At 47.2% G+C, this 19,990-nt stretch overlaps 1 protein-coding gene across 1 annotated transcript in view; it reads right to left on the bottom strand.

The window, feature by feature from the left end:
- Nucleotides 1–304: 304 nt before the first annotated feature.
- LOC124223386 (uncharacterized) overlaps nucleotides 305–19,990 on the bottom strand; it is a 115,584-nt gene continuing 95,898 nt past the window's right edge. Inside the window, exon 2 of the mRNA XM_046635278.2 lies at nucleotides 305–3,223. Coding sequence (XP_046491234.1) covers nucleotides 1,875–3,223 — 1,349 coding nt within the window. The 3' untranslated portion in view covers nucleotides 305–1,874. The remainder of the gene's footprint in view (nucleotides 3,224–19,990) is intronic.

Consider the following 19,990-nt stretch of genomic DNA (forward strand, 5'->3'; position numbering starts at 1 on the left):
TACCCTCGCGAAACGGCAGCGGCGTTATCCCCTTTATACAATATACGTTCGGTTGTGGATCGGCATCAGAGCTGGCGAGCTAATGTCTGAGAATCAGCTAAAGCTGGGGCATCCATCAAAGTCACTCTCTTTGAATGGCGCGTAGGTACCGTGTAAAAATGCGAGGAGCCAAGGAGGAGCGGCAGGCAGCCAGTGTTGGCATTTCAAACGACGATATCCGTCGTTGACGTATATACGTATACGTACGTGTACGTGTAAGAGATGTCTAGTGTACATGCATATGTGATATATATATATATATATATATATATATATGTGTGTATATATGTGCGTGTACACACACCTACCTTGACGAATCTCTTTGTATGCAGCCACGAGCTGATATACACCACCATTATCGATTGTTCTATTTTTGTTCGAGATTTCGAATCGCCCTCTGTAACGAGGACGATGGGCAACGGGATTCGAGTTGTTGTAACTCTTATGATGAAAAATGAAGTGAAGTTTGCCATTCACTTTCGTCGAGATTCTTGCTTAATTGCCGACAGGTACCTACGAGAGTTTGTCAAGTGTGCGAGCAGTTTCAAGCTTCCGGTGGTACGTTTAGCTGGATTCTCTGCCGATAGCTCCGGCTCGTAGCTATTCCTACGGTACAGTTGTGAGTATATGTTTTATTCTTCATGCACACATCGGTATGCGATACATATGTACCTACATCGCGGGTACGCAATGCGTGTGTAAGTAAATGCGTTTTTTACGAATACAATGTTTGGCATATGACTTAGGCGGGTATGTACGCAATTCACACAGTGGTATAGGTATGCTGATTAAACTACACATAATAAAGGTACGTAGAATATGATTTTTTCGCTCTCGACGGGTGCAACCTGTGATACGTAATATTGATATACCTATACGTTACAAACGTTCCTATAAAATATAATCAGATACGAATAGTTTGATCATTCGCGAAGAGAAATGTGGAGTAATAGTCTGATAATAATTATATACTCATATCTTATATCTTTCGTTTATCTTGTACGCGTTGAGGATACTTATAGGGACAGGTAAATAGGAATCTTGCGATACATACATATACCATATATATACACGCACGTGCATTGTACACGTACCGGTTATATAGATTAGTGTTATTCTAGCTAATACTGGTTGGGTTGGCGATCTAGCTTGCGTTAACGATAGAGAAACATTGAATAATACATTGGGGCGAGGATCGAGAGTTGCCTGTATGTATGTATGTCCGCGTGGGGCCATCCGAGTCAAATAGAAGCGAACGAATCGCGGTCCGATTAAACATTGATTCGAGAACAATACCTACGCTCCGAGATTTATTCGCGGCGGCCGGCGAGTCGTCGATCCGATCGTAAGAAGTCGAATACCACCACCACCGCCACCATCACCACCTTCTCCTTCTCGTTTCGTTTTGTTTTGTTTTTTGTTCTCCTTGTAACAAATATGATGCATCACACGTATAACACGGACGTCCAACGTACGTTGACACAAGCATTGCATGCACGAAAAGGCAGGTAAAGATATCGTTTACTTAGCCTGTGGCTTCGTCGGGGAGAAAGAAGAAGCCTAGCGAGTCGTCGGCTCTCACGCGGGCATAGTTTCGTCTCCGGAGGGATCGAAGTTAAAGAAAACGAAGAAGAAGATTTTTGCGGTCGGGAAAAAAGATTCTGTAGCCTCGGTCGTTGACTAACAATAACAAGAATGATAATAACGATGATAATAGTACTAATGATAATAATGATAATGCTGTTATAAATAGTAAAAATAATTGAAAGTGTGTCGATACAAGGAGCTGGCAATGCATGTCGTTGGGGGTGATGAATGATTTAACAGACCATATGCTACACGTTCTGAAAAAGTCTGTGCAGCTGGCTCGACGAGCTTATCGTCGTTTCGTGCTGTGGGTAGTACCAGCTTCCACCTCCTTGGCTCTGATTCTGGGAATAGGTTCTTCGCGACGTACAGGATACACAGGCGCACCCTTTGCCACCTTGACACCATTCCGTACACGTGACGTTGCTACTAGGGGCTGCTAAGTAATTGCCGAGTAACCAGTTCTCCGTGTTTGACACTGACATGCTTTGGTAATGTTGCTGTTGCTGCTGCTGTTGTTGTTGTTGCTGCTGCTGCTGTTGTTGTTGTTGCTGCTGCTGCTGCTGCTGTTGTTGTTGTTGCTGTTGTTGTTGTTGTTGTTGTTGTTGGTGTTGCTGTTGGGAATGCGACAACTGTGACAGGCTATGAGAGATTTGATTCAAACTTCCTGAGTTTTGTATTGCGTTTGTTTGCTGCTGCTGCTGCTGTTGTTGCTGTTGTTGTTGTTGTTGTTGTTGTTGTTGATGATGATGATGATGATGATGATGATGGTGCTGATGATGTTGAGTCTGTTTTTGAGATACCGTTGAATGACTCAGGGTACTCTGGTGACAGCGGGGCGTTGCGGCGCAGAGCGTTATTCCTTGATGATGAGTTTTCTGTAGGCCAGATATACCACCGGATGTATATCCCATCTGTGCAGATGCCGCAGTTGGTTGCTGCTGCTGCTGCTGCTGCTGCTGCTGCTGCTGTCGTCCGTGTGAGAGCTGGTTCTTTTGATTCGAGCGATTAGTCGACGAAGAATCATACGCCGTGTACGAATTGCCGATTTGATGATTCTGGAGTATTCCTACCGCGGAATTTCCTGCAGTGGGTAATGAGTTTTGTTGCAACGATGTTCCGGAGGACGAAGAGGTGGAGGAGGCGGAGGAGGAAGAGGCCGCGGCGGCGGCGGCAGCGGCTGCGGCGAGAGAATGAAGGACGGGGTTTTGCGCGGAGGACGCGGCCGCGACGAGGGGATGCTGCTGCCCGGATTGTCTCCGTTTGCTCGCCGCGCTCCCGCTCCACCGCCTCGACGTCGTCCCGTTGGTATTCGCCCCGTTTGCGTGCTCCGGTGGACCCGCGGGCTCCCGAGCTCGCGTCCGGGTCGGCGCTGCGGGCGCCTGTTGCGGGGTCGGCTGGGCCGCAACTGCCCAGGGCTGCAGCCGCGCGTATGGATGGGGCTGGGGACGACAGCCTCTGCAGGATACAGCCGCTATTCCCACCGCGGGCTGTCGGTGATGACCCAGGACCCCCGACTGGTGCTGCTGATGATGCTGCTGCTGCCGAGCTTTCATCTCCAGGAGCGAGACCGCGCTGCCCGGCACCGCGAGGAGTTCTGAAATCATGCGTAATACGGAAATGTCTCAGTCTTTGGCCGTATCAGGTGTAACAGCGGCGGCTAGGTATACGGGTAATAGACGGGCTCCTTCGATAATACAAATCTCGCAGACATCGGTTTTTTTTCTTCTCTTTTCTCAGTTTTGTGTAACGTATTGGTTAAATCGTTGATCCGCAGTTGGTGTACAGATACGTTACACGGATAGAAGTCGGTAAAGTATTTTGGCGTACAAAAAGAAATACACCTGCGCCGAGAAATTGATGATAACGAAATAAGGAAATAACAAATTACGAAATTTATGTAAGCTTACGTGCCTGGCGTGCGATCAACCGCGGCTCTTTCTCTCCCTACTTTGTTCCACTTCCACGTATAGGTACACACACATATCTATTCGTACAAACCGTCAGTGGGCTTTTACCCATACAGCCTAAACGTGGGAGTGCGGTTTATGTATACTCGTATGTATACACACATCGCGGTTTATTTTGAGGGAAACGCAAGAGTGCCGCAGCTCTGTCCGCCGGATCTTCAAACACCGTCTAAGGGTTGCGATTCGTTAAGCTATTCAGACTCATCTACGTGTGGGTTAATTTAAACGCGTGCGACGCTTTGCACGTGTATATCCGTTCGAGTATGTAGGCATCCGTGGCAGGGGGAGACGTATGTGAGAGCGACGAGCTCAACGTGTCCGTGTCGGTGCGAGCGTGAGAGAAAAAGGGAAATGAGCAGAGGAATGGTAACGCGGGGATGATGTGACCCTGGACTATATCCAGGGAAATAAAAGTATAGAAGGAATTGAGTACCCTGGCGAGGCCAAGTAATCTACCGAACAAACAACAAGTTATTAGCGCTGGTGTATACCCTGGGCCTTAGGGGACGTGAAAGGGAATGGGGGAAAAAACGGAGCTATGCGAAGCGGAGGACTGTTATATACTTGTCGAAATTTTACACCTGCAGTGTGCAAGCCCCGGTGACCACACAGGTGTATTTATATTTTTTCCCCGTAATGAATTGGTGCAATCTCGTACAAACATCTCCCGTCATCTGAGTTGGACGGCAGAACCGAGTAACGTGTACATACTAGTAGGTACTGTAGGATTGTCAATTTGTCATTCAACCACGAGCGTTGTTTCGGGTTACTCGAATGGCCGGAGGCCAACGTTCCGTCTCGCAGGCCCTGCATCTGCTGGCTGCTCTACCCGTATTAAAGTTGTGCGGTCGTAGGAAGCGTTTGTCGTCGCCGCCGCGCTGCCGCCGTTGTTTCTTACGTACATACGTATACACTTGTACAAAGTTGCGCGCGAGAACGCATCTGGCACCAAGATAAGCCTCCCCGGTTATACTTTTGACCCGGGTATAACATTCAGGCAGGAAATTAACTTTATATCGCGTGTACCTACGTACATAATATGTCCGACAAAGTCTATTCGCATTGAAGCTCGGACGGGTGACCCTATTATACCTACATCCGTCCACATCTTTCGGCAAATTTATCCTGGTTCAATTGACATTTGCAGCTGTCTCGGTTTAACAATTTTCCTCTTTTCCTTCCTGCAACTGTAGCGGTAAATATACGCGGATTACTTCGCATTACGTAACGCACTTGTTATAAACCAAAGAACCGCGGACAAGGATTTTTCCTTATTCTACAATTCTGCGGGAATAATAATCTCACCGTAGTTTCTGCTTACTTGTAAACTGCATAGTTAAAAAACCCAGCTACGCGGAGTCGATACGCTAATAATGTTGATATAATACGTGTCGTACAAGATGTACCCAATTTCGAAAACTCGCGAGGGGTTAAGAAGTAAAATTGACGCGAACGATAGACGAGGTCTACCGACTACCTACGTTTTTTCAACGGTTCAGTGCAGAGATACGTTTTAATTTCCATTCCATATTCTTTATTTTGTTATTTTTAATAAATTTTTTGACCGTTTCTGCTGCTTGGCAAAGACGACGTTACACGTATGTGAGCGGGCGGCGAAATAGTTGAAAACCACGAGAGCTTGTCTTTGATCTCATAGAGGCTGCTCCGTCGTTCCAAAATACTTGTTTCAAACCAGTCCCTGCGGACTCGACTCATGGTCGCAATTTATTTTTGCCATTTCGGAGAATGCTTCATAGATCATCACTGCCGTCCGCAGCAGACTAAGGAGAAGAGGAGAAAGAGAGCGAGGGAAGACGTAAAAAACGAGAGCGCGATCCAGCCAGCGGCTGTTGGATGCCGGAGAAGCACTTTGCTTTGAGCTACCAGATCGGACCGTCCGTCCGCATCAGCTGACTCGCGTCATTAGTCAGGCTGCGGCTGATCGTTAGGTGACTAGGCTGATTTACCTCCTCGATCCTACGCGCCGGTTTGTGTATGCTATGTGCTGCATACGGCATATACTTGATGTAATAAGTGAATATGATGCAGCTTGCATACTTTGTCTCGTCTGTATATACGTTTAACGGCGCTAGCGCTGAATCTTCTTCCTTTTCGTGTCACAGATCAGTTTTGTGCGAGTTGTTTTTCACAAAAGATTTCAAATCCCGTACGGAGGGAGATGATGAATTTCGGTCGTCAAATGCAAGCAGTTTTTCAAAGAGATATCGGAATCGCTAATAAGCGACATTGCGAGCCTGGGGCGGGGCGGAGCAAGACAAGATCTTGAAAGTTGCTCCTCTCTCATCTGCCAAACGGCTGGATACGAGAGAACACGGCGCTAATGACCGTAGACGTTTACGGTGTAAACTTGAGTGAGGAAACTCTGAAAAACTTCCATTCGGTCAGAGTTTCGAACTATACGGATGTGTCAATTCACTGATCGTGCAGTAATCAAACCTAGCAGAACTCTCCCCGCTTAGAAACTGCAGTTTTTTTCTCTCTGATTGAAGCGGTTTGCCGGCGTCATAGACATTGAGTTCCAAACGAGTATTACGATCGTTCTTGATCCAAATATTCTTCCGGACCCTTGACTGGCTGTATTAATTAAGGGTGGGTCGACGCGAGAGAATGATTAGGTGCGTGATGCGTTTCACGAGAGAGACCCAGATGCATCCGCTAATTATTAGGTGGAGCAGGAGTTGCGGCGGGGTGAGGGCAGGGGGGAGGGGGGACTTTGGAATTTATAGCGGTTTCCGAGTTGAAGTAAATTGCGGCGCGGCGCGGCGCACGCACATCCCATGATCGTTAACCCCTAAACATAACTTTGGCGGTTTCCCGTTCGTCGTCGCTCGTAGCTCGTCGTCGTTTCACCTCGCCCTGGGTCGTTAAAAACGCATAAACTGCCTCATCATCGGTACCCCCCGGCGCACCGCGGCCCTCCGAGACTTTGGGGGAACTTTGCGCGCACACACGGTTAAATTACGAAACGAAGGAGAAAGGGGTGGCATAGGATACCTACGTCCGATACAACGTCTCTCCGAATCACACGGATCACGGGGTGCTGCTCGCCATTGTCGATCTATCTTTCATTTCTTTGCGGTATAAGCAAATCGATCATTTACCATTTTGCCGTTCGTAGGACGCATTCCGAGATTCGGAAAATTATATAAAAGGTAAACTTGATAGCAGGAGGAGTCACTGCAAGTTTCCTTTTACAAGCGATGGTTATTACGTTCCCACCTTGTACGTATTTGATCTACGTATGTTTATGCATTGCTCGATAGAAACGAACGCAAATTGCAACGGACAGCAAAGTGCCGTGGAAGATTCGAGCGAAGGAAAATCTTGGCAAACGTCGATCTTCACCGTCTCATATGACCGTTCAACGAACGGACAAGTCGTTCGCGCGAATCCTTGGCTGTATAGTCTAAAGACGTGTATGGAAGCCTTATGCGGGAGACGATAATAGTACCTGTACGTACCGCTTGCGCAAAGTTGACGGAAAGAATGAAAAGGAGAAACAGGAGGAAAAAGAAATGGAAGCGAAGCGATCAATACCTTATATAGTAGCGTTCTGATTCTTACCTTTTTATTACAAATGTGATTTTGGTACATAATTGTTATCGATAAGAAATGAAAAAACGAGAGATATGCTGCTGCGATCTTTCGTGCGTATGAGGGCAGGATAACAGTCTTATTGGTATAAATGCCGATTAATGTGTACCTACGCGTTGCTATATTAATCATTAATCAGCGAGACTCGTCAGATCGGGTCGCTTTGATCAAGACTCGGCTGGCTGGTCGACGTATGTATGTAGGTACTATACTACTGAGGAACGTTTACCTGCGGTGCTGCTCGGGTTATATCCCGAGTTGTTCCATCATCGGCACACCGTAGCCAAGCGCACGAAATACCCTCTCCTCGTATCTGACGTTGAGTCGTCCCCACCCCCTATCCCCTCTCAAGGAAGCCGTAGACACTTTCGACGACGTCAATTCAACTGACTTGAGATCCTTATAAATTTTTCACCCAAGTCTGATCGTTACTTCTGCTTCGCCTACCGTAAAACGTCCCGGCGAACGAACCTGACGGACTCCCGAAGTCCCGGTGTCCGCTTCGCTCGAGCTAACCCATCCTTTTCTCATTCCTTGCGAACGCGTGCGCGAATTTTTTCCATTTCAATTCTGGGACGTAATCGCACACAGATTATATGCGTTTCGGCTGGGAGTCGAATGGAGGGAATTCTTCGAGCACGCCACCCGGTATAATTCAAGGCTTTACAACCGAGGACCATAAATAATGCAGATGGCCGACTGCGGCCGAACTCGCTCGGCTGCCGTGGCTGTTGCTGGATGCGTTTCGTTGCGCCGAGTTCACCCGGATCGGGTCGGGCCGACAGGGAAGGTCTTCCGATCTGTACGGAAGCGGGTGCCACCCGCGTGCGCGGCGAGGGAATGTAAAACCGATAATTACAAAATCAATGCTTCCCGAATTATTATACGGTTTGGCTATGCACGGCGTTTATCATTTTATCTCACGGGCGTCGGCTGATGGGTACATGTATTATACCGTGATGCGATATCGAGAGTCCAGAATTGATTGCCATGCAATCTATTTATATAAACACGTTTGACCGCGGAGAGGATAGATCTAGTTCGCGTTAGTCGCCGATTGCAAAGGGAATAGTGAATAGAGTACAATACAGGCAACGCACGTGTGGGTGGATTAAATATGGATATCTCCCGGCCTAGTGTCTGATCTACGTTAGTAACTGCAGCGGTGCAAAGCGCTGTTAGCTATCCACCCGTTTCCTCGGCATCGATCGAACCTCAAGTCAGAAAAATAATCAACCGACTCGAGACCGCTCGGTCTGACTGTGAGCTATAGCTACACGAATGAAATATGCTACCGAGGCTCGCGACTTGGTATATACACACAGTGTCTGCATGTAGGATGAGAACAGAATAAGCATTTATTATCCTCTATGGAGCTTACTGTCCCCTGATTGCGAGCCGAGCTGACACGCGAGGATACAAAATTCATAGTCGTGCCGCAATGAATATTTGGCGTCGTGTACGTCGGTCGAGATTTCATCAAAAGAAGCAAAGGGGAGGTATTACAATATCTACTCGTTCATTCCATTGTCTTCCAATCAGGAGACAGATTATTATTACCTGAATGCATCAGAGGGGTGCGCGTCGTTAACTTGTGAGACAATTTTTTACTCCGGAGCACCTTACGTGTTATGCAATGGTGCAGGAGGATCATGTTCGTAATGTAAGTTGCGTATGTATAATCGCAACTGCTCTCATACACTACCGCAGCGCGACCCTTCGCATACCAGTTAACCCAAAACAACATCCGTTTCGTCGAGACTGGGTCACTGTATAAACGTGTCGCGTAATGTACGTCAGTTTTATTTATTATTATTATTCGCGCCTTACGTTTTGCCTCAATTTCGCAATCATGCTGAAGTTTGTAGTTATCTGCTTACGAATTTACTGAAAGAGGAGGCAAAGGTTTTACTCTATCGTCACCTAGATAACCTAGGCTTGCTCCGTACACGCATGGCGGTGGTCGAATCATCTCGTTCGAACGGATGGTACGTAATAATTTCAGCTATCATGTTTCGAGGAAGCCCAGCATCCTTCCTGTCTCTCGGTCTGTTTGTCCGTCCGTCCGTCCGTCCGTCCATCCGTCTGCCGCGGCGGCGTAATCTCTTTTCGTCTCGCATCTCCTCTTCCCGCATCGGCGCCGTCCCATTTCGCTTCGGTTCAATCGTTCCTCCAGATTCCATTTCCCTCACAGCTCTAACGCAACGCGCCCCTCCCTTCTCCCTTTTCTCTCTTACCCGCAACACCCATCGAAGGCAGATACAAATAACAATCCATGTGTCAAGTGTGGATTCGACGAATGAAATTAATCATCCAAGAGTAGGCCGCACGCTGGGTTTACAACTCATTCGAATATATTTAAACTCGACAAACAAACGGAGGAGGGAACGTGGGCAAAGTGCACGCGGTCGTCTCCGTTATACCTATCTCCTCGTCTCTCGTCGCCGCCCGGTTTGGCAAAGTGGTGGATTTAACTTTTAAATGAAAATATTTCAATCTCCGCGCAACGCTCTTCTCCGCGCTCTCCTCAAAAGGCTCTCCTGCCCGTCCTTCGCTACTCGATATTAACTTATATAATTGCGCCCAAATCAATTCCTGCCCCGTAAGCTTCCGGCCATTCGCCATGGAGCCAACCCGCGACGCAAGGCTTGCCGGGTAGTTCTATATTTTTAGATTCGCTGCCTAAAGGCACTGCGGGCAAGTAATTTTCTCGGCCAAAGTCACAGCTGCGGGCACGCCCGAGTGGACCTGGAAATAAGGAAAGTAAAAAGAGGGGAAAAAATGCACGGCTGGTACAAATAAAGACAAAACTGTAGGATCATGGTCATGCCCATGCCGTGTCTGTCAGGTAAATTGATTTTGTCTGCTTGGCGATGATGACGGTGTCGCGACGCAATGATACGCCGACTACTGCGAGTTCAGCCTTTCGTAAGACTCCTCGCCCCTGCGTCGAGTAACAAATACACGACTTTTTCGGTCCTTAAGCGCCTGTAAAGAAAGGGGGGAAAAACAGGTAAGAAAATTGAGAACGACTACTGAAATTGAAGGTTTTTTTCTTTTATTCTCGACGGTTGTCTTTGCACCTTTCTACCCAATTTTTGTATCCTACGTGTGCATTTCTTTTTCTCCATCATCTCGTTTTAATCATTCCGCCACACGCCAAGCTTTTCGAGCGTCTTCAACTGTTTTGCCATCCTTAGCTTTTAATTGTGTGCCTAGCTGCCAGCTTTACTTGTTTCCCCCGATTGTAATTGCAAACTCGACTGCCCATGGCGTAATTTCTGTCAACATAGTGGAGAGGTATGAAAAAAAAATTGCAATCCCGTGACATACAGATTCGAATTCTATTCTATATACCTACATTTACCTCACCTGCCCATGTATTAGGTACCTATCTGTACTTGCCGGATGCTCGAGCGAGTTCAACATATTGTGTGTGTGTTTTTTTTCAAATTGCTTAACAATCGGCTTACTCGGGATCAGAACAATTTATCACAATATCTCGATTGTCTTTTTCTTATCAGTGACAGCTCGTTCACCTTGAAGAATTATGCTGCCGTGGTAATTTATTCAACACACAAGGTGTGTATAAGTATTCCACGATCGACGCTCACGGATCAATGCGAGAATTACACTCCCTAATGAGCTATCAACTCCCTTCTGCTACGGCGACTCTTTAACCGGTATGTTTTATATGAGAATTAAGACAGCCTTACAACGCATTTCTATAATCTGGTTTTCAATTTCGAGCGACTGGTAAACGTATTATGTATATTATATACTATACATGTATGTACATGTATTATTATTGTCGACCTTTGGAGAAATTGTATGTCGTAGGTAAAAGTGTAGGTATGAATGTAGTATATACATGTACAAACCGTATCGTTGGCATACGTGCCGACGTCGTTTAGAACGATTCATTCCGACAGCCATCGTTGTCGTTAACTTCTTATCAGTTGTCAGTTGGCCCAGGTATGGGCATTGCACGTTTTATGTGTATATAGGTATATTCTCCTGCATAATGACAACTCGGTATACAGGTTCTTGTACGGTTTTGAGTATTTTTTTCGATTGATCAAACATGCAGACAGCATATACTTGGAAAAGTTATCAGCTGAAGCTAGAGAAAGAGGGCAAGCATATGTGATCGACCGAGAGTAGCCCTGGAGAAGAGCCACGTCGACGGTTTGTGTCGTTCGCCCTGTAATTCTTTTTTTCCTTGTCATCAACTCATTTTTCGCTACAATCGCTTTACGCCAGACCGGCGCGGCGGGTAAATTTTTTCCCCCTGACTCACAACGTCCGCCTGATTGTCCGCTATTGCCTGTCAACCCTTTCTTCTTCAGTCTCCGTACGAACGAAACTGTTGAAAACGTCGTCGGCATTCGACAGACTTTCTGCCCATCGATAGTGCCGCTTATCGCCCTTTCACGCTTTATCTGTTTCCTTTTTGTTTTTGTTTTTTTTTCGAAGGCCAACTGTGTACACGGAACGCGTTGATAACCGCGAGAATGCAAGCGTAACTATCGAATGTCGATCGAAATGCGCCAGAATTTTTTATACGCTCAGTTAGATTGCACGTCATACATAGATTCTGTCCACCTCAAGTATAGACGGGAATATTACTCGGCTAACGTGGTCGAGCAATGGCGGCACTTTGTCAATAGCAGCTATGTGTCGCACGCAGTGCAGCATTGTCAGGCCTCTATTGTATCATGAATCGCATATGATTGTAAATATTGACGAATTTCGTGATCGTGCGATATGTTTGCGAACATTCCGTCTTCGGGAAACGTTCCAGCACCGTCTGGCTCATACCTCATTTTTTTCCCCTCTTTTCCCTTTTTCTTCAAACGAATCGATCTTCCGCCTATCCATTGTCTATCTACCTCTCTCGACTACACTGTCACTATCATTTGTAAAATTGTTCCCCTCGAGTCGGGTTGTTGTAGCATAGGAGCACAGCACCTGCTCCCCCTAATCTAAGCATTGTCTGTTTCATCTGTCCGCGACGAGGCTTCGGGGCGAGTCCGGGTAGAAGATGGCAAACAAACGACCACCGTCCTGTCTTCTTTCGGCCCCCAGCCCTCCCAGTCTTTAGTCGTCAGCATTTAGTCTTCAGCCTTCAGCCTTCACCCTTCAGCTATTGTCTTAGCCAAATTGTTGAACGGCACACCGACGCTTCGCAACGCGTTGCTACTTTTTTCGACAGCATATATTCTCTTCTTTCTTTCTTTTTTACTTCCACCTATGTATGTATGTACCTATCTCTATAATATAACTGCATTTATGGGTATTATTCTTCTTCTCTTGGTGCAGGCTTTTGGCAGGTGTTATACAAATAAGGCGGGGCTCTCAAAAGATTCACGCTTCTAGTGGCCGCATGGTTCAACTCCAGGCGTTAAACCTTTATTTTTTCTTTCCTCTGATTCGCCTTCGTTTCTCAGCGTGGGCGAAGGAACGATGAGTTATCTAGGATCCCGATTATTGCCACGTTTACTATACGATTGTCAAAGATTACGTGAACAAGCAGGTTGTAAAGTAATAACGAAACGTTATCGAATGAATTCGTGCCGTCCGTTCTGCTCCCTTATCCGCCGCACCGCGTATTATTAAACCAAATAAAATATCAAGTGTTGATTCACGGACATCTTGAGAATTCATCCTATATCTCGGGACTAAAACTCGATTTTATTGTATATATCATACGGCAAAGATAAACTCTCGAGCATTCCTAACCACGCTTGGTCTGTAAACAAATAAAATTCCCTCTCGGAGATTCCAGAAATTTGGGTGGAAAGATTACACTCAATTGATAATGGATTAGGAATCGGTTCACGGTACGCGTCTACTCGTATCGTATAGCGTACAGGTATCATAGGATGCATGGGTGTAATGTTACGCGTGTATCATCAGCACGAGACGATCCCCCTACTCCCTCCCCGACTCGAATATTCCTAGCTGTGATGAGAATGTACGACAAAGAGCGAGGCGAGACAGGCATTAGCTGTTCCTGACTCGAAGGGATCGCGGACTGGAATCAGCTGTTTGACGTGGGTTAGGTATATACGTATAGCGTCGAGGAGGAAGCCTGGGAGTTGGGTCGGTCTTGGATCGTTAATGCAGGTCTTGGAGGACTGTAGCGTCGACTCCCACCACTACGGGTGTCATTCGTCCCTGCTGTTCCTGAAACAGTCCACATAATCTACCGTCGTATATATCCGCACTAATACCCGAGCGTAGGATCATGCGGGTGCGATGATGGAGTGTCCGCAGAACCGGTAGGTTCTTTAATACATTCTCCCTCTTCTCTCGATGGGCACATATTCATCCACCTCCCCCCCCTCCCTCCTCTTCGACTCCCGCATCGCGGCTACATGCACGGCACAGTGTCTGGCCGGTACCTAAATAGGCGAGCTTACCGCGCGCCGTTGAGATGAAGATCTGCGCGGAGGTCTTTGGACAGTTTATACTTTTCTCCGCCGCTGGCGGGGGGTGGGGGGGTTGTATTGTACTTGCAGCGCTTTTGGAAAAGACAGGGACCTTTGAAATTCTATTCAAATCGGATCTCCGGGACGCAAACTCTATACTCATTGTCAGAGTTCCTCTCGGTCGGCTTTCGACGAGTTTGAATGATTTCTTATGCAAATCCAGCAACACGCGCGAGAGAGTCGTACGGAGATACGGAGAGCTGTTCGAATAATTTTTCAATTTCTCTGCCAAAACTTGCATCTTGCGGCTGACGAAGTTGAATTTATCGTACAGCAGGTACGTATTCGTACACCGCTACACAGCCGTGTCAGAATACATGTTGACATTCGTGGGCGTGAAATTTATAACTAATTGGAGTATTCTTCTATGCAAGAAATAGGTTATTTCCCTTATGAATTTTCCCTGCTCAGATTTAAGTTGTATAACCGCGGCGTCTGACTAAACACGGCACTGGTTATTACGGTAGGGAAGAGTATAACGTGTCTATAGCGTGAGGGGGTTACGTTCTAACGAGCCAACACCTCGGCAGAAAAGAAAAGGTAGACTTTTCCAGCGACCGGCCTCGTACCTCGTCGCGGAGCAAGACCTAAACCAACTTGGCACTACCCCGGGATATATCTCGGCATGAGGCAAGACAGGCACGGCAGGGTATGCGTGTACCCACATCAAACGCCGCATGTTCGAGGGATGTATGCGCGTATACCTGCGGGGGAAGGAAAGGACAGGGTTGGTAGACAACAGCGTCCCGCGGGGATGTGATACCGATCCCCCATTACATTGTGCGGGACTTGGCAGTTTTATACGGCGGTACGACGATACTCGCAGCATATCCTTTTGCAGCGCGACGCGAGGTGCGTTGTTATCGGGCGTCCAGGTGCCGCGGACCCCTATTTCAGTCAATGCTGTATGCGTCTATCGCATCCTCCGAGCTGCTGCAGGGCTTGATGGTACATGTGTGTCGTCGGACGATCAAGTTTCTGTGAATTCAGTCCTCCGCCCTAGAGAATGCGTGTGGTACGCTAAATTCAGACTCTTGATGTTTCTGGGTTATCCATGTCCCAGCTGAGAGTAGTTATAGCCGGTGCCACGTATACGCACGGTGCGAATGAGCAAGCTCGCAAGCATTCGCGTGCAAGAATTTCTTTGTATACGTAGCGTAAAGCAGGTCTGAATGCTTGTCAAGTCGACTCTTTGCTGCGAACCCAAATATCGCTCTAAGTATCCTGTGTGACCCGTTGTGCACAGGTGTAGGTACCTACACCTCGGTGGGTAATTTAACACATGACCCGAAAACTGTCGCGGGCGATCGAACGACGTACCTACGTCGTAACCAGCGTCGTCCTGTCTGTCTATCACGCTAAATGCCCCGAGTCGCTCGTCTGGTGTCGCGAAAATAGAAGGTAGCTAAGTAGTAGGGCGCTTCCTGGTCTTTTGATGAAGAAGAAGAAGTTTGAAAAGACGATTTGTTCACAGCCGGTGAATAATTATACCTATATGCCGCCCGATGTCGGCCGAGGACTGCGCCGCAACCGATCGTTGCGTTGACTGACTGACTGACGTAGTGTCGTAACACGGGGGTCTGGAAGGAACGTTAATATCAGTACCCTCGCTCGGAGTGTGACACGGTTCCCAGGAGGAATGTATTAATTCGATCATTTGACAGGTTAGGCGCGCTGGTATTTTCTCTCCGCTTATTGTTGGCGTCGTTACTCCGAAGTATTGTCATTTTTAGTATTCCTTTCCCTTCTCTTCTGCGACGAAAAATGAAATATCCATTCTTGTCGCAGCCCACGGCGAACCGCCTCAGAGAATCGCGCGACCCTGACTGGATTCTTTATTAAAACGGAGGGGCCGGTTTTAATTTTTGATCGACCGTTTTTATAACCGGGATCTAATTTCTAGTCGAAGCCCTTGGGGAACCTCGGGGAAAGTGGATTGCCGACCTCTTTTCGAAACCGTTCGGGGGATAGACGAAGAGAGAGATAGAGAGGGAGAGGCAGAGGGGGAGATAGGGAGGATTGAGAAGGAAGAAAGATTTTATTGCACGAGGGAATGGAGGGAGCATCTCGCCTTGCCTCGCCTTGCTTCGCCTCGCATCCTCGGCCATGCCCGTCGTCGTCGGATGTGATAGTGACGGTTGACGGTCGACGGTGCCGCGCGTGTGGCTCTCCAAAGGGGCTATAATTTTTTTTTTCTCTTTTTTTTCCTACCCCCCGACATTTTTCCTCCGATGACAGAGCGGGGTGATAGGCGAGCGGTTGGGCGCGGGTCGCGCGTGGTATGCCGGTATGCCAGGATCCTTAGAAATGTCTGATTAGAAACTACAGCCTTTGTTTCATCCTGGGGCCGTATTCTTTCTTGCCAGTGAGCGTGGCTGCCTTTTGTTTCGTGTTTGAACGGCTCGAGCTTTCGGCTGCGGCTGTGGCGGAACTTCGAAGAGGGGCCGTGGAAATTGCGCGGAATGATGAAAGACACTGTAATCTTATTCATTAAGGGGAGGCTTTGCTATCCGCGATATAGAAGCCTGAACCTTGGCGTAAGCAAGATGAATGTCTTTCGCGTTTAAAATGAGAAAAATGAATGACAAATAAAAAGTAAAAACCGCAAACAAGAGAGATATATGTAATGTATACCAGCTCGTGCCCTCATTTCTACTTTTTCTCGCTTCTGATTCCGCAAAATCAAAGCATCACTGTCGTACGAGGTATCAGTCGAAGACGCGTGGGATTTTTGAATTATGGGTGCAACCTGAGCGAACCGAGGATTCCTGCCTTTTGTGGTAAATTTACATAACGCATTCGATGACGCGTCTGGTTCAGGGTAACGAGAAGAGGGACTTACGTTCTCGACACTCATTCCCCGGTTTACGACGAGGAGTCATTCGAAAATTCCCGAACCTCGTTGCGACGTTTCCCCATTTACACACCTGCGAAACGAGTTTCGAGGCTCATTTCTGCGCCCGGCCCGTCGAATTTCATAAATAACAGGCTTCGCAGCTCTACGGGTTCGTAGCCGACCTTCTTCCATCGCTGTTGGTTGATTCTTGAGTTGGGGTTTTCTCTCTCTCTCTCTCTCTCTCTCTCTCTCTCTCTTCACTTTACTTACTTTTCATTTGCTTACGGTGCAAATTTCTCTCTCTTTTCTTACTCACGATTTCGCGTGCTAGTCATTGGATGTTAGGTGTAGGCTACTCTAGTTTAATTCCCTACGCTGAAGTGCCGCATTACATTGTGCTGTCTATCTCTTTTAGTCACAAAGTAAGTTTTATGCTAATGCTCTGTGGCTACATTGTCTAATATATTGTTACAGACACGAATATATTATATCTGTCTATCTCTCTCCTTTATTGTCGAGCACGGTCGAAAGACGTCTGGGAATTTCAAAGGCCTCTTTTCTAATTTTCTGAAATTTTCAGGTGAACCGCACGTCGAGTCTCCAGCGGGGCTGTAAACTCGTAAATGTTGCGAGGGTGAAGGCGAGAAGAGTTCCAGAGGCGCAGCCGAGGCTGAATCTGACCACACAACGCGGTATGTAAGTATTACGGTTTTCACAATTTACCTTGTAGGTCTGTATCACCGCTGCGACAAAGAAGAAACGTATGTACTGTACCTATACATATACCTATAAACCTCGATCGCAGTTGACTGCGGGTTCTCCTCCCGCATTGTCGTCCGTCGACCGAGATTCGTATCTCGAAGACAGAAAAGTATACATATACCGCGTATCCAGGTACAGATGTATATACGCGCACACACAGACACACACATATGCATATATATACATGTTGCCGCGTATATTACGTAGGTACATATATATACATATACCCGTAGACGTTCGTTCGTTCGTTTTCGCTAACTTTTCTTCCCGCTGCCGTTGCACTTCGCGGCTTGCGCCACCGCAATTACCGGGGAGACGCAATTAAGCGACAGTGTCTAATTATACAAGTGAGCGGATGGCGGCCATTTTTCATTTCTTTTTCGTTTCTTTTTTTTTTTTTTCCTTCTTGAAATTAACTTTTGCGAGACCAAACGGCACGCCACTCGCGTGTTTTTCCATAAGCCCGGGCGCGTAAGTGCCGCCTCCAGTGAAGTGCAGCAGCTTCTTTCGAGCATTTCTCAAGCCCTGCCAACAATAACACGTGTAGCTAGGTACACGTAACGCTGAAAGCACTGCCGCAGCAGCGTTCGATGCTTTGTCATACTTTTCGTACTGCAGGCATCCCGGAGATGAGTAGCGAGCGTTCTTGCACCAAAACGTGCCTAGCGTGACAGTAGATTGGGCTGCGAGGTGAAGAATAATCTAATTGACGAATCTCTTCTGCGCGGTGAGCTGCAGAGTAGGAAATTGCATTTACATTTCAAATGCAACTTATAATTGAAACGCAGTTTGCTAATCGATCGTTAGTGAGGGGTAGTCTGGTGCGGCGACATTCTGTGGAAGCAACGCTACAGAGAGAGAGAGAGAGAGAGAGAGAGAGAGAGAGAGAGAGAGAGAGAGAGAGAGAGAGAGAGAGAGAGAGAGAGAGAGAGAGAGAGAGAGAGAGAGAGAGAGAGAGAGAGGAGAGAGAGAGAGAGAGAGAGAGAGAGAGAGAGAGAGAGAGAGAGAGAGAGAGAGAGAGAGAGAGAGAGAGAGAGAGAGAGAGAGAGAGAGAGAGAGAGAGAGAGAACCGTGCTCGGTTCTGAAATTCGAAGCGACGCTGCAGGGGTTCGGTATAAAAGGTATATAATATGGAAAGAAAGAATGGGAATAAAAAAAAGTGCCGCAGTCAGCTCGCGGTGAACCAAACATGCTTCGACCATTTGCGTTATCTCGTCCGTCGGTGTAACGAATTAATAAATTCGCCGCACCGTTATATTCGTTGACTTTCGACATTCGGTGACCGGCGACTCTCGTCGCACCATCGGCATCGTTATCGCCAACTCCACCGTCGATCGCGGTCGTCTTCTCTATCGTACTCTTCTATCTGGCGCTATCTGTCGCCCCTGCTCCAACCCTATTTGCTCTTCACCGCATACACCCGCATACGACCGCGTTCGGCACGTACGTGTATATGTACATAGGCGCCCCTATATTCCCCCGCCTCTATCTCCCTCCCTCTCCTTCCTTTCGCATGATCAACGCCGCACTTCGTCTCTGTTCACCTCCTGCCAAAACCAGTCATCAATAACCACGGTATCAGCCCCGCCTGGAAGTAGGGGACTATCCACGTGCACGAGACGTGCTCCGATTCCTCGACCGTCCCCGGTGCAACCTGTACTATACGTACTGCGTACTATACTGTACCTAAACGGTGCATAATCGTGTCTGCGCAACGGTCATGAGCGTAGAGTCGCGGAAGATACGTTCAATTTTACTCTATGAAAAAAAAAGACGCACCGAAAATGTACCTTCTGGTTTGGAAATGATTTTTCGTTCGAGTCCAATTGTGTTGGACGGGGTCTCTCTCCGATACGATTAACGAGGAGGTAGGAAGGTAGGTTATGCTAGCTACGCCTTGCTGCGGGTTTCTATGCCCGGTTGCCCCGCAATTACAGTTTTGCTCGCTTACAACCCGGGAGGCGAGAGTGCCAGACTAGGATACTAAATCGTTTCGCGTCAAGTATAATTAACGATATTACTTGGATATAGGAACAGGTATATAGGTACCTTTAGAATCGTTGGACCTTGGTTATACCTGGTTGGGGAAGTAGGTGTACCGCGTGTGTTGGTTGGCTCGGCGCAGCATATCATTTCTTTACCTTAGATTTTTGGAATTTATTCCGAGTAACGGTTGTCTTTGCCATTGGGGACAGAAGGATTATCATTGTCATTGTTATATTCTTGGACCTGCTTCGTAGTCTTGCACAAAGGGTATTGTGGTTCTCCGGGAACGCTGCAGCAATCGTGGTATACGTGTACGCGTTTAATTCCTATGGATTTATGTATGTGTATAAGAAATAAACCTGTACTACCTACACTTAATGCATAAGCCGATCATTAAGTAACATATCGAATGAATTGACGCGGTGCGTGGTAAACCGATTTTTTTCCAAGCAAAGGTTTGCCAGACGAATGAAATTGGATTAAATCTGCATACAAATGTACAATGCTTGGTCACCTCTTGCATAATACACAGGTGTCGGTAATTTTCATTCAAATTTTACACTTAACGATCCGTCGACGATGCAGTGGGAGAATTCATCTTCCTCGGGATTTTTTGCAGTCTCTGATATTGATTTATCCATCGGCACTCTCTTTCTCTCTCTCTTTCTCCTAGATCTTTTCTTTTGGCCTTTCTTGGACTT

Source organism: Neodiprion pinetum, chromosome 7 (genome assembly GCF_021155775.2).
Source record: "Neodiprion pinetum isolate iyNeoPine1 chromosome 7, iyNeoPine1.2, whole genome shotgun sequence".
In the NCBI taxonomy this organism is placed as follows: domain Eukaryota; kingdom Metazoa; phylum Arthropoda; class Insecta; order Hymenoptera; family Diprionidae; genus Neodiprion; species Neodiprion pinetum.